Source organism: Bos taurus, chromosome 10, assembly GCF_002263795.3.
Source record: "Bos taurus isolate L1 Dominette 01449 registration number 42190680 breed Hereford chromosome 10, ARS-UCD2.0, whole genome shotgun sequence".
Classification (NCBI taxonomy): domain Eukaryota; kingdom Metazoa; phylum Chordata; class Mammalia; order Artiodactyla; family Bovidae; genus Bos; species Bos taurus.
Window position 1 is genome coordinate 50,597,895 of NC_037337.1, and position 25,440 is coordinate 50,623,334.

Below are 25,440 nucleotides of genomic sequence, written 5' to 3' on the forward strand. Positions count from 1 at the left end.
AAAATGAGCTCCCGACACTACTCACCTCTCTGAGCGGAGTACCAGCATGCAGGTCTGACCTAGTATCCTATGAGTATCCCAGTATCCTGGCTTCTTTGTGTGTGGATATAGAAAACTTGTTTTGGTATGTTGCAGTCATTTAGCTGTGATTTTGGTGTTTTTGAGTGAGGAAGTGAGCTCATGTCCTTCTGCTCTGCCATCTGGTCTCCCACCCCACAGTTTCTTTGTCCACTGCGTTTTTGCTGGACACTTAGGTTGCTTTCATATCTTGGCTGTTGGGAATATGTGAAGATGGGGGTGCGTGTGTCTTTCCCAGTTAGGGTTTTCTTTTTCTTTTGATGAGTACCCTAAAGTGGAATTGGTGGGTCATATGGGAGTTCTATTTTACTTTTTTAAGAAACATCCATACTGTTTTCCATAGTGGTTGTACCAGTTTACATTCCTGTCAGCAAGTCACAAGGGTTCCCTTTAACCACATCCTCGCCAATACTTGCTATTGTCTTTTTTATAATAACTAATAGTATACATTGGAATATATTAAATAGACTATGTATTACATATGTAATTTATAATTTTTTTTACTGGGATTGTTTGGGGTTTTGCTATTGAGTTTTGTGTTTTTATATAGTTTGGATATCAGCCTCATATGAGATGTATGATTTGAAAATGTTCTCCCTCATTCAGTACATAGCCTATTCATTTTTTTATGGTTTCCTTTGTCGTGGATAAACTTTTTAGTATGATCCAATCCCACTTATTTATTTTTGCTTTTATTGCTTTTGCTTCTGATGTCAGATTCAAAAAACCATCACCAAGCTCTGTATCAAGGAGCTTACCATCTCTGTTTTTTTCTAGGAGTTTTAGGGTTTTATGGTATTAGGTCTTATATTTCAAGCTTTTAATCCATTTTGAGTTTAGTTTTGTGTATGGTGTAATATAGTGGTCCGGTGTCATTCTTTTGTCATGAGGATGCGCAGTTTTCTAGCACCCTTTATTGAACAGACTGTCATTTCCCCATGTACAACATTCTTGTCTCCTTTATCATAAGTTAATCAACCATACACACACAGGTTTACTTCTGGGCCCTTTACTCGCTTGCATTCATCTGTACATCTGTTTTTATTGGCAGTGGCATCCTGTTTCCATTACGGTAGCTTCATTATAGAGTTAGATGTCAGCAGACATGATGCCTCCAACTTTGTCCTTCTTTCTCAAGATGGCTTTGGCATTTTGGGGTCTTCGTGGTTTCATATAAATTTTAGGATTGTTTGTTCTATGTCTTTGAAAAATGCCATTGGAATTTTGATAGGAATTGTGTTGAATCTGTAAATTGCTTTACGTAGTATGGACATTTTAATAATATTGATTCTTCCAGTGCACATGCATGGAATTTCTGTTTATTTGTATCATATTCAGTTTCTTTCATCATTGTCTTGCAGTTTTCAATATCCATATCTTTTACCTCTTTGGCTAAATTTATTTCTATATAGTTTGTTCTTTTTGAAGCAGTTGCAAACAGGATTGTTTATTTCTCCTTTTGATAATTCATTAGTTCAGTTCAGTTCACTCACTCAGTCATGTCTGACTCTTTGCGACCCCATGAATCACAGCACGCCAGGCCTCCCTGTCCATCACCAACTCCCGGAGTTCACTCAAACTCACGTCCATCGAGTCAGTGATGCCATCCAGCCATCCCATCCTCTGTCGTCCCCTTCTCCTCCTGCCCCTAGTCCCTCCCAGCATCAGAGTCTTTTCCAATGAGTCAGCTCTACACATGAGGTGGCCAGAGTATTGGAGTTTCAGCTTTAGCATCAGTCCTTCCAGTGAACACCCAGGACTGATTTCCTTCAGAATGGACTGGTTGGATCTCCCTGCATCCAAGGGACTCTCAAGAGTCTTCTCCAACACCACAGTTCAAAAGCATCAATTCTTCAGCGCTCAGCTTTCTTCATTTCTAGGTAACTCTTGGACTTATCTTAAATGGGAAATGGGGAGGACACAAGATTCTATACTCTACTTTTGTCAAGTTCATATCTTCCTAGTGGTACTCCTTGCCCTCTCTGTCCCCCTAACCTACCCCACACATTATGCTTACTGGTTTTTTGCCTTCATTTATTTTTTGAACAGATGTTTAATTTCCTTCCATCATGTGCCAGGTAGTGTTCGTTCTCAATGCCTGGTTTACTTCAGTAAACAAAAGCAGATAAAAGCCCTTGCTCTGGTAGGTTTTACGTTCTGCTGGAGGATGCAGAAAAGTAAACATAAAATAAGAAAACTGTATAATGTTTTAGAAGGTCATGGTGCCATCAAAGAAATAGAGCAGAGTGAGGGACATTGAGAGCTGCAGAGTGGAGTGGGGGTGGGATTTTAAATATGTGGTCTGTTTAGGCCCCATTAAGTTCTTAAGGGGATTAAGAAAACCAAGTGGATATCCAGGGGAAGCTAATTCCAGGTAGAAAAGACAGCTGTCACAAAGGCTTACATAGGCAGGAACGTGTATGTCATGTTCTAAGAAAAATAAGGAAGCCATTGTGTCTGGAGAAGGGCAAGAACAAGGGGGAGATGGTGGATGAGGTCATTGAGATAATAGGTGGTGGTGTTCAGTCACCAAGTCGTGTCTCACTTTTTCGTGACCCCATGGACCGCAGCACACCAGGCTTCCCTGTCCCTCACCATCTCCTGGAGTTTGCCCAAGTTCATGTCCATTGAATCTGTGGTACCATCCAGCCATCTCATCTTCTATCACTCTGTTCTTCTATTTTCAGTCTTTCCCAGTGACGAAGTCTTTTCCAGTGAGTCAGCTGTTCATATCAGGTGGACAAAGTATTGGAGTTTCAGCTTCAGCATCAATCCTTCCAATAAATATTCAGGGTTGATTTCCTTTAGGATTGATTGGTTTAATCTCCTTGCAGTCAAGGGACCTTCAGGGGTCTTCTCCAGCACCACAGTTCAAAAGCATCAATTCTTTAGCACTCTGCCTTCATTATTGTCCAGCTCTCATATCCATACATGACTACCGGAAAGACCATAGCATAGCCTTGACAGTACGGACCTCAGTCGGCAAAGTAGTGTCTTCGCTTTTTAACACACTCTCTAGGTTTGTCATAGCTTTCCTGCCAAGAAGCAGTCATCTTCTGATTTCATGGAGGCAGTCACCATCCACAGTGATTTTAGAGCTCAAGAAGAGGAAATCTGTCAGTGCTTCCACCTGTTTTTCCCCTTCTAATTGCCATGAAGTGATGGGACCTGATGCTATGATCTTAATTTTTCCATGATCTTAATTTTTTTAACATTGAGTTTTAAGCCGGCATTTTCTCTCTCCTCCACCCTCATCAAGAGGGTCTTAAGTTCCTTTTCACTTTCTGCCAAGCGTGTGTGTAGAGTGGTGTCATCTGCATATCTAAAGTTGTTGATATTTCTCCTGGCTGTCTTGATTCCAGCTTGTAACTCATCCAGCCCGGCATTTTGCGTGATGTGCTTTGCATATAAGTTAAATAAACAGGGTGACAGTAAACAGCCTTGTCGTACTCCTTTCTTAATTCTGAACCAGTCCGTTGTTCCATACAAGGTTCTAACTTGTTTCTTGACCCACATACAGGTTTCTCAGGAAATAGGTAAAATGGTCTGGTGTTCCCATCTCTTTAAGAATTTTGCAGTTTGTTATGATCCACACAAAGGCTTTAGTATAGTCAGTGAAACAGAGGTAGATATTTTTCTGAAATTCCCTTGCTTTTCTCTAAGATCCAGCAAATGTTGGCAATTTGGTCTTTGGTTCCTCTGCCTTTTCTGAACCCAGCTTGCAAGATCTGCACTTTCTCAGTTCACAAACTGTTGAACCCTGGCTTGGAGGATTTTGAGCATAACCTTACTAGCATGGGAGATGAGTGCAGTTGCCTGGTGGATTGAACATTCGTTAGTGCTGCCCTTCTTGGAAATGGGATGAGGATTGACCTTTTCCAGTCCTGTGGCCACTGTGGGGTTTTCCAAATTTGCTGACACAATGAGTGCAGCACTATACTAGCATCATCTTTTAAGATTTTAAATAGCTCAGCTGCAATTCCATCAGCTCCACTAGCTTTATTGGCAGCAGTGCTTCCTAAGGCCCACTTGACTTCACATCCAGGATGTCTGGCTCTGAGTGAAAGACTACACCATCAGGGTTATCCAGATCATTAACATCTTTTTTGTACAGTTCTTCTGTGTATTTTCATCTCCCCTTGATTACTTCTGCTTCTATTAGAGCTTTACTATTTCTGTCCTTTATCGTGCCCATCTTTGGATGAAATGTGCCTTCAGTATTTCCAATTTTCTTGGAGAGATCTCGTCTGACCCTTTCTGTTGTTACCTTCTGTTTTTATGAAGGTAGTTTTCATGAAGTTTTTTACGCACAGTTCATTGAAGGCCTTGTCGTCTCTCCATGCTATTCTCTGGAACTCTGCGTTTAGTTGGGGGTACCTTTCCCTTTCTCCCTTGATTTTCACTTCTCTTCTTTCTTCAGCTGTTTGTAAAGCCTCCTCAGACAACCACTTTGCCTTCTTGCATTTCTTTTTCTTTGGGATGGTTTTGATCAGTATTACAGCTATGTTCAGTATTATGGTTTATCCTATTTATTATGTTTTCTTCAGTATTATGGTTTATTATCCTGTAGAGGGTTACGGACCTCTGTCCAAAGTTCTTCAGGCACTCTGTTTACTAGATCTAATCCCTTGAATCTATTCGTTACCTCCACTGTATATTCATAGGAGATTTAAGTCATACCTTACTGGACTAGTGGTTTTCCCCGCTTTCTTTAGCTTAAGCCTGAATTTTGCTGTGAGGAGCTAGCTGATGGTCTGATCCACAGTCAGCTCCAAGTCTTGTTTTTTCTGACTATATACAACTTTTCCATCTTCAGCTATGAGGAATGTTATCAGTCTGATTTCGGTATTGACCATTTGGTGATATCCATGTGGAGAGTCATCTCTTGTGTTGCTGAAAAAGGGTGTTTGCTATGACAATTGAATTCTCTTGGCTGAATTCGGTTATCCTTTGTCTTGCTTCATTTTGTATTCAAGGCCAAACTCGTCTGTTACTCCCAAGTATCTCTTGACTTCCTACTTTTGCATTCCAGTCCCCTATGATGAACAGGACATCTTTTTTTGGTGTTAATTCTAGGAGATCTTCATAGAACTAATCAGCTTCAGCTTCTTCAGCATCAGTGGTTGGGGCAGAGATTTGGATTACTGTGATATTGAATGGTTTGGCTTGAAACAAACCAAGATGATTCTGTCATTTTGACGGTTACACGAAAGTACTGCATTTCAGACTCTTTTGTTGACTATGAGGGCTACTCCATTTCTTCTATGGGATTCTTGCCCACAGTAGTAGATATAATGGTTGTCTGAATTAAATTCACACATTCCCATCCATTTTAGTTCACTGATTCCTAAAATGTCGATGTTTCCTCTTGCCATCTCCTGCTTGACCATGTCCAGTTTACCTTGATTCGTGGACCTAACATTCCAAGTTCCTCTGCAGTACTTGTTCTTTACAGCATTGGATGGTACTTTCATCACCAGACACATCCACAACTGAGTGCCATTTCCACTTGGGCCTAGCCGCGTCGTTCTCTCTGGAGCTGTTAGTAGGTGTCCTCTGCTCTTCCCCAGTAGTATGTTGGACATCTTCTGACCTCGGGGGCTCATCTTCCATGTCATATCTTTTTGCCTTTTTATACAGTCCGTGAGGTTCTCACAGCAAGTATACTGGAGTGGTTTGCCATTCCCTCCAGTGGATAACATTTTGTTGGAACTCTCCACTATCACCTGTCCAACTTGGGTGGCGCTACGTGAGAGTTCTGCACAAAGAAGAGAAATACTGTGTTCCAAAAGAGCACCTGACCGCTGAATTGGGATTAGAATGTAGAAGGCAAGCATGGAAACCAGGAAACCAGTTAGGAAGCTATTTCAGTAATCCCGTGACAGTTACAGTGGCAGACATCAGGGTGATGAGAGTACAAATGGTGAAAAACGGCTGGATTCCGAATGCATATTGAAAGTAGAGTTACCAGGTTATGCTAGAGATTGGATGTGGAGGTAAGATGGCCAGACCAAGGGTAGGAAAAGGTGGTCAGGAATATCTTCACAGGTTTTTGCCTAAGCCCATAGAGGTATAGAGTTTGATCAACTCAGACAGGAAAGACAACAAATAGAGATGCTGAGTAGGCAGTTGGATCCAGGAATGAGTCCAGGGCAAGGTCTTTGCTAGTATACGAATTTGGGGATCATCAGCAATGGTGTGTAAAGCCATGAGACAGAGTGATAGCAGCAAGGAATGAGTGTACACAGAAAGTCAGAGAACCAAGGCTGTGTCTTGTGAAATTATGAGTTGGGGGAGAAGAGCATCAACTAGCAAACGATATTGAGGAGGGACCAGTAAATTTAAGAGAACGACCCTGAAAGTGTACTGTCCCACTAGCTAAGACAAGATCCTTTATCAAAGAGGAGCGAACATTCATCTTTGCCAAATGCTTAAGTCTGATGAGAACTAAGAGTTGAGGATTATTAGTTGTATCATTGCCAGTGATAACCTTCACAATCTGTTTCATTTAATGCTTGAGGCAAAACCTTAAGGAGTAAATTTAAGAGAAAATGTGAGAAAAGGAATGAGAGACCATGAATACAAACAACTATTTGGCATTTTTGCTACATAGAGGAATAGAGAAAAAAAGTGAGGCTGGTGGGAAAAGCAAGTTGAGACTTTTTAAGATGAGAGAAATAGCTCCTGTTTGTTCCTGGGAAAGATCCATAGACAGGAATTTGATAGAGAAGGAATAATTGAATTCTTGAAACAATATCCTGTCCTAGAGAGGTTAGGACCTGGTACACAGGTTGTATCGAGGTAACAACATTGATAGTTTGACTTAATGACAAGCAGAGTATGCAGATACTGATAGGTGCTTAGATGTAGTTTTGAGAATTAAAGTTCTTACTGCTTCACTTCCTTCAGTAAAGTAGAAAACCTATTATAAATACACCTAATCGCAATACAATTTGCTATTGGCATTTTGGCATATCACCAAGTTATTTATTCATGAACAGATACAGTATGAACAGAATTCATACTGTGTACTAGACATTGCTCCAGATGATAAATATATAAGTGAATGAAAGTCCTATCTTTAGGGAACATCTGTTTTAGTGGGGATGGAAACCGGATAAGCATATTTATGTCAGCTTCAGCTACTGGTATGAATGAAGATGAAGCAGTGCAAAGGGAAAGGGGGGAAGTTCTTTTTTCTAGGTTGGTCACAAAAGTCATTTCTGATGAAGTAATACCTGAGCAGAGATGTGAATCAAATGAGAGTAAACCATGCAGGTATCTGCGCAGAACATTTGAACCAAAAAGAACAGCCAACGCCGAGGCCCTAAGCAAGAACATCTTGCCATGTTGAAGCAGAGCACTGGTACAGCTGAAGCAATCAGTGAGAGAGAGGGTAGAAGAAGTCAAGTTCCAGAGACATAGTGGAGGGCCCAGATCACTCAGGCCTTGAAAACCATTAGGAGGACTTTGGTTTTTACTTTGAAATAGGATGCTGCCATGAGAGGTTTTGATAGATGAGTGATATGATTTTATTTCTGTTTTAAAAGGTTCACTGTAACAACTCAAGGGGCAGGCAGGGGTGGGATAGGCAAGGGCAGAAAGAGGATGACCCCTTACTTGTCTATCACTGTAAATCTTAGTGACAGATGATGGTGATCTAGTACTAGCAGTGGAGATGGTCACGGTTGTCCGATTCTAGTTATATTCAGAAGGAATAGCTGAAAGGATTTGCTGATAGCTTGCATGCAGGATGTGAGAGGACTTGGCTGTAAGGTTTTGGAGCCATCTTTCTGGAAGACTAGATTTACTGTTAATTGAGGTAAGCAAACCAGGGGCAGAGGAGTTTTGAAGAAAGAATATCAAGGAATTTGGTTTTTGACAAATTTAATTTGATCTACTATTTGATATTTCCATCCAGTGTCAAGGACATCATTTTGTGTGCGGCAGCATGGACATATGAAAGGTCAGGACTGGCAAAAAGTTTGTGTGTCATCAGCAGATAAATACAATGTATTTAAAGTTGTAGCCTAGATAGGGTAATTAAGGGAGTAAACAAATACAGAGAAGACATAAGACGCCTCGGGGTACTCAAGGCTTAGAAGTCAGGTTGCTGAGGAGCAGCCCACCAAAGGAAACAAGAAACTGTAGTGCCCAGTGTGGCGGGAGGAGAAGGCTGACTGTGGGGTCACAAAAGCCAGAGAAAAGACTCGGAGAAGGCAGGAGTGATCAGGTGTATCAGATGCTCACCAAGTATGTAATGAGAAGGCAGATGTTATTTTCTGCTAAGTTTTACTTGAGGCTACTCTGTGTACAACTGTCTCCTTCTGTCCAAACTGAAAGTGTGACAAGGTCAGGGATCTCGCACGCAACATATGGTAGAGGCTCAGTATTTGCTGAATCTGTACTCTTCATCCTTCATCTCTTTCTAAACTTGTATTCAAGTACGTCCTTTACATTGCTGCCCATTTGTCTGACCTTTCCTACCTAGAAAGCTTCAGGGGCTCCCCTTACCTTCACTGGTAAAATTCTGGCACCTTTCCTGACAAATCCGTCCATGTCATCTTGTTCAGCCTCGTGTCCTTTCCACTTCCTATTCATATACCTATACCCTAATATGGATCGACTTGTAGTTCTGTCTGTAGACTGGATGATTTCATCCTTCCGTGGCTTTACTCCTTCTGTTTTTTCAGCCTAAGGTGACTTTCCTCCTTTGCTTGGCTAAAGTCTAGCTTGAAGAATCAGGAAGTTTTTGTGAGCCAACTCATTCAATCAGTCAGCTTCTGTATAGTCTCTGTCACAGTTCTTAATCTCTATTAAATTTCTTTTGTATGTCTTTTTTATGTTTACCTTCCCAAAAGTATAAATTATTTAAAATCAGAGTGTATCTTCATCTTCCTCTCCCATAATACCTATCACCGTGTTAACTTCTTGGTAGGCACTCTATAAATATTGCATTTTAAGAGAATAGGAAAATGAAGGGGAAGGCACACAAATGTGAGCTGGAGATGGAATCACTGCCTTGGCAGTAAGTGGGAAAAAATGGTAAAGTCCAGAGTAGATCAAAAGGTAGATGTTTGAAAGAAATGATAAAGGTGTGCATTTATATATACATATACACACACACACTCTGTATAAAGGAGAGTAAATGCCTATGTTGAAATAGTAGAAAAATAGAAAAAGCGTTTTTAACCATTCCTTGTAATTCCTAAGTTAATATATAGTATATATAGTATGTGCTGAGTCACTCTGCTGCTGCTGCTAAGTCACTTCAGTCGTATCCAACTCTGTGCGACCCCATGGACTGCAGCCTACCAGGCTCCTCCGTCCATGGGATTTTCCAGGCAAGAGTACTGGAGTGGGGTGCCCTTGCCTTCTCCAGCTGAGTCACTCAGTCACTTCCAATTCTTTGTAATCCTTTGGACTGTAATCCACCAGGTTCCTCTTATCAGTGGGATTTTTCAGAATGCTAGAATAGGTTGCGATTTTCCTCCTCCAGGGGATCTTCCCGACCCAGGGATCGGACCCATGTCGCCTGTGTCTCCTCCATTGCAGGTGGATTCTTTACTCACTGAGCCATCAGGGAAGCCCAGTAATAGTGTATATTTGAATATATGAAGTAGACTGTATTACATATGTGATTTATAATGTTTTTTTAATACTTTCATATTAAATTTTTAGGACATCAATGCAAGCCTGAATAAGAAAAGGAATTTCTCCCTCCTAAGCCATGGCATATCAGTTGTACAGAAATACCACATTGGGAAACAGTCTTCAGGAGAGCCTCGATGAGCTTATACAGGTGAGAGACTAAAAATCAACATTTTTATTTAGATGGATGTATAGTAATTCTTGTTCTCATAATTATGAAAATAGCATTATTGTGTGTAGCTTTAACTTTAGACAAGTTAATGCAAGTCTTGAGATGTAAATTAGAATTTTGAATTCATAATTTTAGGAAAATTAACATTTATACATAAACTTCTCATCCAAGAACATATTGTGTACTTTCATATATCTTGAACTTCGATGAATTTTATTAGATTTTTTTTTTTAACATATTACTGATCCCAAGTTTTTTCTCAGGACTTGATTCCTTCAGTTTATCAGTGAAAACTTCTTTCCAGATACTGTGAAGGAATGACAGACAAAGTTTTGTCCTGATGTTGTAACATCACTGTATGTTTTCTTTTCAAAATTATGTTTGTTTCAAGATAGTATAAGAAAATACTGTCAGGTTTTGCTTATTAATTGCCTGTCATTGCAAAGAAAGAACAAGGGATTCGAGTTTAGAGGCTCTGATTAAACTTAGTTAAATTTTAGATGATAACTCATGTATTTTTATTTGTCTTTAATGTTCTTCCCAAAGAGGATTCATGACCTTTATTTTTTCAGTCTCAACAGATTACCCCCCAACTTGCCCTTCAAGTTCTACTTCAGTTTGATAAGGCGATAAATGCAGCGCTGGCACAGAGGGTCAGGAACCGTGTCAACTTCAGGGTAAGGATATATTCTGAAATCTAGAGGCTGCACCATGGTTGTCACAAAAGTGATTTTTATAATACCTCCGTAGTTATTAATCATAAAAAGACATGACTTAATGAAACTTTAAAACTTGTTTTAGACCAACTGAATCCTGTTGTTTTATATTTAAATGATACATCTACCAGTTCATCCACTTAATGTGAGACACACTTTTTAGATTTTTATTCCATTATTTCACAAATCAGCCTATATATGTTTGGCTACCTTCCTTGAAGAGTTACTGAGATGTCAGACGTCTGAAACAATATCTTCAGGATTGAAGGTAAGGGAGAGTAATCTCTAAGGATCAGTTATGATTTTTAAACTCTGGCCAGGGAAGTATAATGTAATTTCTAGAAACTTCATGTTGCGTCCCACCTACTCTTAGATAGCATGGCTTACTGGCAGACCTGTTGGCAAATAATGGGCTCTTCTGATAGCTAGGTCTCATAGGAGTCATTTGTACTTTGAACAGTAAGACCAAACCAAACAATCTTAATTTGATAGTAAATTCGGATTAAAAGATATGAAAATCATCATATTAAAAAGAACATAGATGTTAATTTGCATTTAAGAGAACATCAGTGTTTGGGGATTTTGGTTTTAGCTGGTGATGAAAAACACAAAAGACAAAATGCCATTTATTCAGCAAACATTTCAATGCCCATTAGTACAAGGCATTGTTCTGGATATTGGGTATAAAAGGCAAAAGAAGACAAACAGGGCCACATTTGACTTATTTACATGAAGGGATAAAATCTGCATGTATTTTATATTTGTAAACAAGTCACACCAGTTTCACATGCCTAATAATTATCTAGAGTAAAATATGTCTTTATAAAATTTTATCAGTAGATTCTTGAACAGTAGTAATTCTGGCAAAGTTAGCTTTTTTTTGTACAGTCATATATATACATCTGTCTAGTTTATTATTCAAAACTTGATCCTTTAAATTGAGCCATGATGGTACATAAACTTTAGCCCATGTAGAGAATTTGTTTATAGAGTCATAGGGTTCACAAGGTCTGAGAGATCATCTAGTTATTGTAGATTTCTAGTCTGGATCTGTTTAAAGGATTTAAAAAGTGTTCCTCAGTTATGCTGCTAAGTCGCTTCAGTCGTGTCTGACTCTTTGCGACCCCATAGACGGCAGCCCATCAGGCTCCACCGTCCCTGGGATTCTCCAGGCAAGAACACTGGAGCGGGTTGCCATTTCCTTCTCCAATGCAGGAAAGTGAAAAGTCAAAGTGAAGTCGCTTAGTCGTTGCCGACTCTTAGCAATCCCATGGACTGGAGCCTACCAGGCTCCTCCGTCCATGGGATTTTTTCCAGGCAAGAGTACTGGAGTGGGGTGCCATTGTCTTCTCCGTACTCAGCTATAGATATATGTAAAACAAAAAGTGGGAAAAATGTATAGTAAAGATACAGTGTAACCACATATCATCTATAAGGAATATTTTGAATATAAAGTATTGAATTTCAGCATATTTGAATGTTCACATGCTAATCGTAAATCACAGTGACCTACCTAGTTCACATTATTGACACAGCTACCACCGACTGGAAATGACAGTAACCTACACATTCATAGGATTGTGGATTATACACACACTCAGGGATGCCAGAAATGAACACTGAAGTTGGCATTTGGTTTTTCAGCCTTCCAAAGAACAGATCTAATTAAAAAAATTTTAATTAAAAAAATTTTTTTTACACTTACAACTTTGTGTCTTTTTACTTAACAGTATGTTCTGAGTGATTTTCAAAGGCATTAATCTCACTCCTACTGAAATTTCTCTTGCCAGGTTACTTATTGATAAATCCAGTGTACAGTCAGTAATACTGTTGATTAATCTCTTAAAATTCATACTTCCCTTGAAACCATACTGTTCTAGCTTTCCTTCTATTCTCTGACCCCTCTCTCAGGCTCCTTTGTAGTTTTCCTACTGTCTCTGTCACTTAATTGTTGGTTTTCCTAAGGGGTTATCTAGGGCTTCACATATGCTCCTTTCATGATCTCATCCAGTCTTTGACTTTAAAGCTGATATTCTCCCATACTTGCTTTTACAGTCCAGCTGTGCACTGGATACAGTAAGTTGTAACTCAAACTCAAATTTAACTTTCCTCTCAAACCAGCTTTTTCTATGAACCAGCTTTTTCTGGCTTGTTACAGGAGCCAGAAACTTGGGACTAACAGAAACTTCTCTCTTCACTATCCAACCATATCCAGTTGGTTGTCAAGTTTTGACAGATCCATCTTTTAAAACCTCTCCACTTCTCAGGACCCTTTGCTCCTGCTATTTCCCAGCCTCTCTCACCTGTTTGACACAGCCAGCTATAGCTTTTTAGGGGCTCCTTCCTCCAGTCACACTCCCCTGTTGTCTGGTCTTCATGCCATCACCAAAAATGCAATTTTAGTACATTACTCCTCTGCTTGAGATCCTTCACTGACCTCCTGATACCCTCAGGATATGAAAGCTTTCCCAAGGTTCATGATCTCTTTTACCTTACGACCTCCTGTCATATTCTGGTTTCTGGAACTTCTTATCCCATACCAGGTATTTGTCTTCATTGCTGCTGTCCCACCTTTGTTTCCTTGACTCCTTAGTCTTTGGAACGCAAGCGTCCTCTGTCCTGTCTTCTGCTATACTCCAAGTAACTCATGCTTACATAGCACTTCACGCTACGTATTTACTTGTTTTAACGATCCTCCCTGCTCAGCTAAACCTCCTGAGTGGCAGGGATCATATGTCTATTGTTTACCATTGTATCCTTAGCACCTAGGATGGTAATTATTCCTATTATTTAATGAATTTAGTAAACTGAGTCATAACCATTATAGTTACCCTAGTCATCCTAACTTTGTAAGACATTAGTGAGAACTCACATTTTTGGTATTACAGGTAACGCTGCAGGGAACAGTTTTGTGCTGAATTTTTTTTCTGGTTTGAAGGTTTTAGGCATGTAAGTGTCTTATCACATACTAAATTTCAGTGTTTTGTGACTCCATGTGCATGTGTATGTCTCTCAGGTTTTGATTATACTCTGCTAGCATTCATCCTTGCACCATCACACTCTTCAAAAAGACCTTTTTAATGTTCAGACACATATTTTTCCTAAAAGAAAGAAATTAGAATGTCAGTTGCACAGGACAATAATGTTATCTTAGTGGCTAATATAGTAATGTTTCTAGGAATTCCATGCATTTGTACAAATTTAGAGAATTAACATACACAATAAAATAGGTTGCTTTCTTAAAATAGTTTCATAAAAATTCAAATACATTTTCATAATTTCACCACATGAGGGCAGTAGAAATACAAATTCAAATTTCCCTTCAGATTTCAGGTGAGTAATTTGCAGGCTCTTCCAGTGCTGGAAATAGTCTGCTAACTAAAATAAACTCGTACCTTGGCATATTTCTCTAGGATTTTTTTTAAGTAATAGTATGGTATTTTAACACTTAGCTTGCTTGCTGTATTTTCCTTAATTTTCATCCTATTTTGAGAATTATGTACTTGTAGCTAGGACTTCATAAGTTGTCTGGAGAAAAATGTGAGGGGGCAAAAATGACTTCATGGTTTGCCTCAATGTTTTGTTTTAAAGGGCTCTCTAAATACATACAGATTCTGCGATAACGTGTGGACTTTTGTATTGAATGATGTTGAATTCAGAGAGGTGACAGAACTTATTAAAGTGGATAAAGTGAAAATTGTAGCCTGTGATGGTAAAAGTAAGTGTCTACCCTAATTACTGTGAAAGCAAAACTACTTGAAATCTTGTTTTCATGCGTCTTTAGACAATCATCTGAAAGTAAGGGGGAAAGTTGGCTAATGATCTACTCCCAGCTAGAGACCTGGCTCCTTTCTCAGATTCTAAATTCTAGATCTCAAATAGTCCTCTTACTAACTTTAGGTATAAACACTTCATATGACACATAGACTACTTGCACAGGTTGAATTTGTGTTGGGGGAAAGGGGAACAAATTAGTAAGCTTTTCTTCCCTATTTCTGTTACAGGTTTGAAGTATTTCTCAAGCTTTTTCTTTTTCCTTAAGTGTTTAATTTCAACAATTTATCCTATGGTTTCTGTGTTACTGAATAGCTATACATTTTAAAGTGATTATTTAAAATCTTTTAAATAATTATAAGAGCCCCATCACTCATAAGGGTAAACATCTAGTCTTCTCATCTGCTACTCACAGATATTTTCACAGCAGACCTAGGAACTTGTTCACGCCTTTAATGTTTCAGAAACTGTATGTCCCTGCTTTCTGTCCCATGATTAAATTCAATTAGCAAAAATAAATATATAAATTGTATTTTAAATATACTTACTTTTACTTTGTATTCTGAACAGTTTGCATTTAAAGCAATTATTCCTGAAATTCAATAGAAAAGACTGTTACATTCCAAGAAGGGGACTTGTGAAAAGCAAGAGAAAGACAAATGTGGAGAGCAAAACCCTACATTTCTTGGGTTATAGGTTAGGTTTTTATTGTTATAATTTGGGTTTCAAAGAAACGCTCTAATCACTGAAAAGATATAAAGACAGAAAACCACACAGAAGAAAAGACATCATTTGTAACATCATCTGGAGATAACGTATCACTTGAGTATATAATCGTCTAGCCTTCATTTATATATATCTTTATAGTAATACTCATTTGTGAATACATCGTTTTTCACACAATTCATTAACTGTTGTTCTCTTAAGCCTGATTTTTGATAGCTGCCTGAAATTATACCTTTCTCCCTTTTTTAAAGAAATTGTGTTTTCCAGATGTCAGAGTCTAAAATGAGCAATGTTACAGTGGCTTGTATGTTTCAGAAGGTTAACTAGAAATAATCATTCTAAGAACTTTAGGATAACTTTACATAGTTATCATATACATTGGTCCTTGTTAGAACAACAACAAAAGTCTGTTTAAAAATAGCTCCTGGATCACAAGTGATAACATTTCTCTATATGTCAGATAATGTATTTTTTCCCCAAGTCTTTCTTATAATTTAGGCTAATAGCATCCTTATAACCCTTAAGTTTTCAAACTTTTACTATAGGATTTTAGCATTACTGTGTAATTTCTAGACCTCTACCAAAATGAGTTAATTATATGGATCAGCATCCTGATGGAAATTTTCTATCTGTACTCTCCTGTAGCCACATCTGATATTAAGCACTTGGAATGGGTTAGGGTAGCTGAGATAGTTAATGGTCTCATATATATTAGTTAACTTGAAGCACATGTGCCTAGCCAGTGGCTACCATATTGGACAGCACAGTTATAGACTAGCAGAGTGTCGGTTTCAATTATTTGAAACGTATTTAATAACCAAAAAGTCAGTGAAGGCCCCTGAGCAAACTTAATATCAAAGACTCCATGTAAACATATGTATTTTACTTATAAATGGTCCTTAAAGTATATTTCTCTTGCTTCTTAAAAATAAAAGATGTATCTTATTTTCTCAAACTTCAGTGGATGTAAAGTACAAAGCAGCCTTACCTCCTTCGGTGGCTTCTGAGGAGCCTGCTGCACTTACAGCACAGTATAAGTGATTGCTCTTCAAAGAAGAAATTGTTGAGTATTCAAGAAAAGTTTAGATTGTGTTCCGTGTTCCTCTATGTCAGCAGAAAAAAACAGTCATTAAAATATAAATGGCTGTGGCAGTTAGAGGTAGGAGATTAAGTAGTACCATTCCTAACCAGATAAATGCAGTGCTACTGTGAAATAAAACCATTTTTTCTACAGGTCAGCTATCTGAAATACAGTTCAGTTCCTAATAGAGAAGCAGAGAAAAAGTGATAGTGACTAGAATTTGGGGGTTTTTTTCCTCACCAGGAATTAAATCCAAATTTCTTCTGATTATACATTATTGTCCTTTGTGGTTTTAAATTTTGGGAAAGTAGAGGACCTGAAAAAAAGTATATAAACCAAATGTAGTATGGCTTGATTTTTCTTAACATAAATATGGAGGCTAAAGGTTGACTCTCCCATTAAGGTAAAATGACATTTAAGTACAGAAGATACTACTGTGGTCAGCTTTTTGTCTCCGCTTCTTCACCACCGTTAGTTCCTGTTTTACTTTTGAAAGATTTTCTTGAAATATTTAAGTTGCTTCTTGAATTTACTCTTTCTCTCCTCTGTTTCCTAGATACTGGCTCGAATACTACAGAATGAATAGAAAAAAGAAATGGCTTTTTAATGCCATCCTGTTACTGTTCATCGCTTTTTGAAGAGAAGCATAGAAGAGACTTTTTTTTTTAATTTATTCTAGCATTGCAGAAATGACTACTCTGTGCTATACTATCAGAGAATTCCAATAGAAAGAAGCTCATAACTCTGTACCCTCTTTATTATACAGCATGAAGAAACAGAACTTTTTTTTTTAATGACAAATCAAACATTGTTGCCTTCCTAGGACCATTCTTTAATAAATTCATTTTAAAACTCAATGTGAGTAATAACTGCTAGAGCCACTAAGCTCACAATATGTGGATACTAGATAAGCATTTTGAAAGAGTACCATGTTCCTTGCAAAGGAAATTAGAACATGCGTTCATTTCAACAGAGTCAAGTTAGTTATCAGTTGTGAGTTCAGCTGATGAAAGCATTAGCAGGGGCAAAACCAGAATTCCAGACTGGAACTTCCCTTATAAAAATCTTTTTCAGAGTGCAAAAACAAGGGTAATCATTGGTGTGAAAAACTCAACTAAGAAAAAATTAGACCATCTTTAGACAGCTTATATACCTAAAATAAGGGCTTCCCTTGTAGCTCAGCTGGTAAAGAATCCACCTGCAATGCAGGAGACCTGGATTTGACCCCTGGGTTGGAAAGATCCCCTGGAGAAGGGAAAGGCTACCCACTCCAGTATTCTGGCCTGGACAATTCCTGGTTGCAAAGAGTCGGACATGACTGAGTGACTTTCATAGCTAGAATAAAACCAAAAAACCTATTTGCAACATCATAAAATAGTTTTCACATGACATGTAATTAAATTGGCCATAACAGTCAAGTTGCATTTCTAGAGTGCTCTACATCTTACCAGTTACTAGACTTTAAGTAAAAAGTCCTGTTAACCATCTGCCATATCTTTGTGTACGTGAAGGAAAAGTTTTGTCAGTCTAGGAATACATGATGAAGAATGTGGCATTTCTAAAAATGCCTCGCAGAATGTTTATATTTAGTAGGAGCAGGCTTTTAGAGCCCCAGCCTGTGGTCCCCCCCAATTCAACCCTTTTCAGTATGACGCTGTCTTTTCACTCGCACTCCATCATAAACCTATTAAAATATTAAAAAGATCTTTATGTTGCACACAATCCCTCAGCTTTTCTTTTGTTGTTGAGAAAGCATGTTACGCTGTAGGTGTCACGTTTTTAAGTCAGTCTGATCTGTGTAAGAGAAGGACTGACATCATTAACTTGATTATGGTAAACACCAGGTGCTGTGTGTTTTTCTTCTAGATAATCCTCACAAAGACCCTGGAAGAACTTTGTTCCGCTTTTATAGATTTAGAAACTTAATTACCAAAGGCTTTATGTAATTAGGATTTGTCTTAACTGCAGTTAGTCAAGATCAATACCTTTTTATTTTGAAGGTTCAGGATAATGGTTACAAGACGAGTAATGTTGATAGTAAACTTAGAATGGTTGAAAAACTTCTGTTTCCTAAGGAATAATGGTTTAGACTTTCATGTTATGAACAGTCATACAGACCTTGAAGTCTATGACTGGAGGTGTATACTTTTGGGAATTTTAAATCCTATAAATGATGTCACTAGATTGTGTTTGCAAAAGATACAGAAGCACTTTGGCCTAGGTCTTGAGTTTCTTATAGGAAATGGTTGACTACTGTAACCTAGTAATGGTAGGAAGGACTGGGTGCCCCTAGTGTTACATCAGTATGTCAGTGCAGTCCTTGATTCTTAACATTAAAACTTAACTTTCATTCTTGCAGCCCATTCTGCATAATCTATTCCAGTGTTCTCTTCCTACTCTTTCGTACCAACGATCGCATAGTCTGCTCAGTTAATTTGAGAAAGATACAAAAAAAGATTTCTGTCTTTGGTTATGTAGTTTCCTTCATTTCTCATGACTTACCTTTCAGAATCAAAATCCTACCCATCCTTCAGAACTTAAACCCACTTGTATTGAGTGTAACCCATATTGATCTCTTTCCTTATGAGTTCTTTACAAAGAAGTCATGAGAAAACACAGCAAAGGACAGGAAGGACTTGCATGGGTCTCAGTACTCACTCACATTCACCCAGGTAACAGGTACGGAGTGCCAAGTGTTTAAGGTGCACCTCTAATGCCCCAGGTGTAGTCCCTAGGGATTATACCACATTCCACAGGTTGAAACCAGTTCTTGCATTCAGCTCAGCCATCATTGGCACACCTGTTTTTCCCTGGGCATGAGTGCAGCAGTCACAGCCTGACATTCCCTCTCCGTTGTAATTACTTGCATACACATCACATGGCTAACATTTGCATAGTGATATAGCTGTTTCAATCTTCCCACCATGGTAGTACTCAGACTTTAGTAGAGATTACAGGAGAGACACGGCCAGAGTGTATACCAGTTTGTGCTCTCCCACAGGCTCTAGTGATAATAAGCTTACTTGCCTCTTAATATGCAAGAAAAAAAAGTCTGTTCCTCTATTAGCAGAACTAAAATAAGAATTTGCAACTTTAGTTTTGTTGATCTGTTCTAAAAATGCCCTGTAAATTGGTGAAAATTCAACCATTTTTTTAATATGCTGTAGTAATGATAGAATCTTATTTTTCTACTACATAGGTAGATAAAATGTACACAAGGTTTGAGGCAAGGCATTTACCTTGTCTTAAGGTAAATGCTACGAACAAAGCTAATGGAGGTGATGGAATTCCAGTGGAGCTAGTTCAAATCCTGAAAGATGATGCTGTGAAAGTGCTGCACTCAATATGCCAGCAAATTTGGAAAACTCAGCAGTGGCCACAGGACTGGAGAAGGTCAGTTTTCATTCCAATCCCAAAGAAAGGCAATGCCAAAGAATGCTCAAACTACCGCACAATTGCACTCATCTCACACGCTACTGAAGTAATGCTTAAAACTCTCCAAGCCAGGCTTCAGCAGTACATGAACCGCGAACTTCCAGATGTTCAAGCTGGTTTTAGAAAAGGCAGAGGAACCAGAGATCAAATTGCCAACATCCGCTGGATCATGAAAAAGCAAGAGAGTTCCAGAAAAAACATCTTTTTCTGCTTTATTGACTATGCCAAAGCCTTTGACCGTGTGGATCACAATAAACTCTGGAATTCTGAAAGAGATGGGAATACCAAACCACCTGACCTGCCTTTTGAGAAACCTATATGCAGGTCAGGAAGCAACAGTTAGAACTGGACATGGAAGAACAGACTGGTTCCAAATAGGAAAAGAAGTACGTCAAGGCTGTATATTGTCACCCTGCTTATTTAACTTATATGCAGAGTACATTATGAGAAACGCTGGGCTGGAAGAAGCACAGCTGGAATTAAGATTGCCAGGAGAAATATCAATAACCTCAGATATACAGATGATACCACCCTTATGGCAGAAGTGAAGAGGAACTAAAAAGCCTCATGATGAAAGTGAAAGTGGAGAGTGAAAAAGTTGGCCTAAAGCTCACCATTCAGGAAACGAAGATCATGGCGTCTGGTCCCACCACTTCATGAGAATAGATGGGGAAACAGTGGAAACAGTGTCAGACTTTATTTTTGGGGGCTCCAAAATCACTGCAGATGGTGACTGCAGCCATGAAATTAAAAGACGCTTACTCCTTGGAAGGAAAGTTATGACCAACCTAGATAGCATATTCAAAAGCAGAGACATTACTTTGCCAACAAAGGTCTGTCTAGTCAAGGCTATGGTTTTTCCAGTGGTCATGTATGGATGTGAGAGTTGGACTGTGAAGAAAGCTGGGCACTGAAGAATTGATACTTTGGAACTGTGGTGTTGGAGAAGGCTCTTGAGAGTCCCTTGGACTGCAAGGAGATCCAACTAGTCCATTCTGAAGATCAGCCCTGGGATTTCTTTGGAAGGAATGATGCTAAAGCTGAAACTCCAGTACTTTGGCCACCTCATGCGAAGAGTTGACTCATTGGAAAAGACTCTGATGCTGGGAGGGATTGGGGGCAGGAGGAGAAGGGGATGACAGAGGATGAGATGGCTGGATGGCATCACTGACTCGATGGACGTGAGTCTGGGTGAACTCCGGGAGTTGGTGATGGACAGGGAGGCCTGGCGTGCTGCGATTCATGGGGTCGCAAAGAGTCGGACACGACGGAGCAACTGAACTGAACTGAAGGTAAATGCCTGAAGGTGTTATGAAGCATGCAGCAAAGGATTTAGCAGGATTAGTTCAAGAGAGCATTGTGCAAGAAAACTGTCAACAGTATTCTCTCTTGAATATTCCAACTGTCTTATTCTCTAATCCTTTCTTCCTCTGCTTTTACTCATTCTGTTCCCCAAAGTGAACCACAAAACACCTTCAATAGCTAAAGCAAGAACAACCCTGAAATCATCACACTTTCTGCTTTCTGACTATATTATGAATCTATAGTAATTAAAACACTGTCCCGGCCCCCCCCCCCCAAAAAAAAACAGCACTGTACTACATTGGCATTAAAAACAACACACACACACACATAGATCAATGGAACAGAATAGAGAGCCCAGAAATAAACCCACACATAAATGATCAATTTATGACAAAGGAGGCAAGAATATGCAGTGGGACAAGGACAGTCTTGTTCATAAATGGCATTGGGAAAACTGGGCATCCACATACAAAAGAACAAAACTGGACCACTATATTACACTACACCAAAAAATTAATTCAGAATGCACTAAAGAACCTAAGACCAAAAGTCATTAGACTAAAAGAAAATGCGTAAATCTCTCTGACATCAGTCTCGGCAGTTTTTTTTTTTTTTTGATACCAAAAGCGAAGGCAGCAAAAGCAAAACTAAGTGGGACTACATCAAACTAAAAAGCTGCTCTGCACAGCAAGGGAAATCATCAATAAAATGAAGAGGCAACCTAAAGAATGGAAGACAACATTTGCAAATTACATATCTGATGGATTTATATCCAAAAAATAAACAATTCAGACAACTTAATAGCTAAAAGTAGAAGATCTGAATAGACATTTTCTCGAAGAAGACATAAGTAACACCAACAGGTACACAAAAAGATGCCCATCATTAACCAGGGAATTGCAACAGAACCACAGTAAGATAATCACCGCACACCTGTTAGAATACTACTATCAAAAAGACAAGCATTAGCAAAGATGAGAGAAAAGGGCAACCATCATGCCTTGTTGGCAGGAACGTAAATTGGTGCAACCACTTACGGAAAACTTTGGAGATTCCTCAGAAATTTAAAACCGTAGAATATGATGCAGCAATTCTACTTCTGAGTATTTATGTGAAGTAAATGAAATCTTTTATCTTAAAAAGATAACCCGCACCCATGTTTAAAGCAGCACTATTTACAGTAGTCAAGATGTGAAAATAAGTGACCATGGATGGATGGGTGAATGCATACAGTGTTATGTGTGGCCCACAAGGACCAGAATATTATTCAGCCATTTTTAAAAAAAGGAAATTTGTTATTTGCCACAACATAGATCCTGAGGGCATTATCCTAAGTGAAAGAAGTTAGAGAAAGATAGACTATCTAAACTCACTTACATGTAGAATCTAAAATAAACTGAACTCATAGGTACAGAGAACAGATACTGCCAGAGGCAGGTGGTGACCTGGGTGAGCAAAATGAGTGAAGGTGTCATAAGATACAAACCTGCAGCTAATAAATAAGTCCAGGGAATATAATGTGCAGCACAATGACTAGGTAACAAGTGAAGGAGAGAGTGGGACTGAAGTGTATACACATCGTGTGCTAAGATAGCTAATGGGAGGTTGCTATATAACACAGAGAGCCTCAGCCTAGTGCATTGTGATGAGCTAGAGCGGGGAGATGCAGAGACGGCAATGGCACCCCACTCCAGTACTCTTCCCTGGAAAATCCCATGGACGGAGGAGCCTGGTGGGCTGCAGTCCTTGGGGTCGCTAAGAGTCGGACGTGACTGAGCGACTTCACTTTCACTTTTCACTTTCATGCATTGGAAAAGGAAATGGCAACCCACTCCAGTGTTCTTGCCTGGAGAATCCCAGGGATGGGGGAGCCTGGTGGGCTGCCGTCTGTGGGGTCGCAGAGTTGGCCACAACTGAAGTGACTTAGCAGCAGCAGCAGCAGCAGAGGGGTGAGATGAGGAGAGTGACGGGGAGCTCAAGAGGGAAGAGAGATGTGTAGACTTACAGCTGACTCACACTTGTACAGCATAAACCAATGCAACATTGTAAAGCAATTCTCCAATTAAAAAAATGTTAAGTACTATCATTCACACTAGTTTGAACTGTGCAAGTCCACTTATACAGGGATTTTTTTTTTTTTTTTTTAATAGTAAGTACCACAAGCTGGAGAAGGAAATGTCAGCCCACTCCATTATTCTTGCCTGGCAAATCCCATGAACAGAAGAGCCTGGTGGGCTATAGGCCATGAGTTTGCAAAGAGTCAGACATGACTGAGCACACATACACACACATGACAATGCTACACGACCCACAGGAGGTTGAATCCACAGATGCGGAACCACGGATTCAGGAAAACCACATATAGAAGGCCAACTGCAAGTCATAGTTGGCCGGTGCAGAAGGCCAGCTGTAAGTTATACAGGCCAACTGCAAAGGGTCAGCAACCCTAGGCCTCATTGTTCAAGGGTCAACTGGGTGTTTAAAAGTTGCTGAAAGTAGATCTCCCAGCCAGGCTTCAACAGTACGTGAACTGTGAACTTCAGATGTTCAAGCTGGATTTAGAAAAGCCAGAGGAACCAGAGATCAAATTGCCAACATCTGCTGGATCATCAAAAAATCAAGGGTTCCAGAAAAACATCTATTTCTGCTTTATTGACTATGCCAAAGCCTTTGAGTGTGTGGTTCACAACAAACTGTGGAAAATTCTGAAAGAGATGGGAATACCAGACCACCTGACCTACCTCTTGAGAAATCTGTATGCAGGTCAGGAAGCAACAGTTAGAACTGGACATGGAACAACAGACTGGTTCCAAATAGGAAAAGGAGTACGTCAAGGCTGTATATTGTCACCCTGCTTATTTAACTTCTATGCAGAGTAAACCATGAGAAACGCTGGGCTGGAAGAAGCACAAGCTGGAATCAAGATTGCTGGGAGAAATATCAATGACCTCAGATACTCAGATGACACCACTCTTATGGCAGAAAGCAAAGAACTAAAGAGCCTCTTGATGAAAGTGAAAGAGGAGAGTGGAAAAAGTTGACTTAAAACTCACCATTCAGAAAACGAAGATCATGGCATCTGGTCCCATCACTTCATGGCAAATAGATGCGGAAACAGTGGCAGACTATTTTTGGGGGCTCCAAAATCACTGCAGATAGTGATTGCAGCCGTGAAATTAAAAGACGCTTATTCCTTGGAAGGAAAGTTATGATGAACCTAGGTAGCATATTGAAAAGCAGGGACATTACTTTGCCAACAAAGGTCCGTCTAGTCAAGGCTATGGTTTTTCCAGTGGTCATGTATGGATGTAAGAGTTGGACTCTGAAGAAAGCTGAGCACCAAAGAATTGATGCTTTTGAACTGTGGTGTTGGAGAAGACTCTTGAGAGTCCCTTGGACTGCAAGGAGATCCAACCAGTCCATTCTGAAGGAGATCAGCCCTGGGATTTCTTTGGAAGGACTGATGCTAAAGCTGAAACTCCAGTACTTTGGCCACCTCCTGTGAAGAGTTGACTCATTGGAAAAGACTCTGATGCTAGGAGGGATTGGGGGCCGGAGGAGAAGGGGACGACAGAGGATGAGATGGCTGGATGTCATTACCAACTCAAAGGACGTGAGTTTGAGTGAACTCTGGGAGTTGGTGATGGACAGGGAGGCCTGGCGTGCTGCGATTCATGGAGTCGCAGAGAGTCAGACACAACTGAGCCACTGAACTGAACTGAACTGAACTGCACTCCAGTGAGTTACAGTGTTTCAGTTCAGTTCAGTTGCTCAGTCAGGTCTGACTCTTTGCAACCTCATGGACTGCAGCACTCCAGGCTTCCCTGTCCATCACCAACCCCCAGAGCCTACTCAAACTCCTGTCCATTGTGTAGGTGATGCCATCCAACCATCTCATCCTGTGTCGTCCCCTTCTCCGCCTGCCTTCAATCTTTCCCAGCATCAGGGTCTTTTCCAATGAATTGGTTCTTCGCATCAGGTGGCTAAAGTATTGGAGTTTCAGCTTCAGCACCAGTCCCTCCAATATTCAGGACTGATTTCCTTTAGGATGGACTGGTTGGATCTCCTTGCAGTCCAAGGGACTCAAGAGTCTTCTCCAACACCACAGAGTTCAGCAGCAGCTATATGTCCCTTGATAATTGGGATCAACCACCCCAGACAATGGGCTTCCCTGGTGGCTCAGACAGTAAAGAGTCCACCTGCAGTGCAGGAGATCCAGATTTGATCCTTAGAGATGGGAAGATAGCCTGGAGAAGGAATGGCTACCCACTCCAGTATTCTTGCCTGGAGAATTCCATGGACAGAGGAGCCTGGCAGGCTACCATCCACAGAGTTGCAAAGAATCAGACACAGGTGAGTACTCACTTTCCACCCCAGTCAATATAATAACCCCCTTGTTTTCCCATTGGTCCAGGAGCACAAAACCCCTAAATACTCAAGGGGGAATCTCAATTTCCAGTTCAGTGGGAACATTGTTGGTTTCCTGGTGGAAGAATTCCTCC

General features: G+C 39.7%; 1 protein-coding gene across 2 annotated transcripts in view; it reads left to right on the top strand.

Moving 5' to 3' along the window:
- GTF2A2 (general transcription factor IIA subunit 2) overlaps positions 1 to 17,055 on the top strand; it is a 31,804-nt gene extending 14,749 nt beyond the window's left edge. Inside the window, exons 2-5 of one of the 2 annotated variants that reach the window (XM_024997800.2) lie at positions 9,760 to 9,880; positions 10,474 to 10,578; positions 14,209 to 14,335; positions 16,755 to 17,055. In XM_024997800.2, coding sequence (XP_024853568.1) covers positions 9,809 to 9,880; positions 10,474 to 10,578; positions 14,209 to 14,335; positions 16,755 to 16,780 — 330 coding nt within the window. In that variant the 5' untranslated portion in view covers positions 9,760 to 9,808 and the 3' untranslated portion in view covers positions 16,781 to 17,055. 2 annotated transcript variants of the gene reach the window in all.
- Positions 17,056 to 25,440: the final 8,385 nt, after the last annotated feature.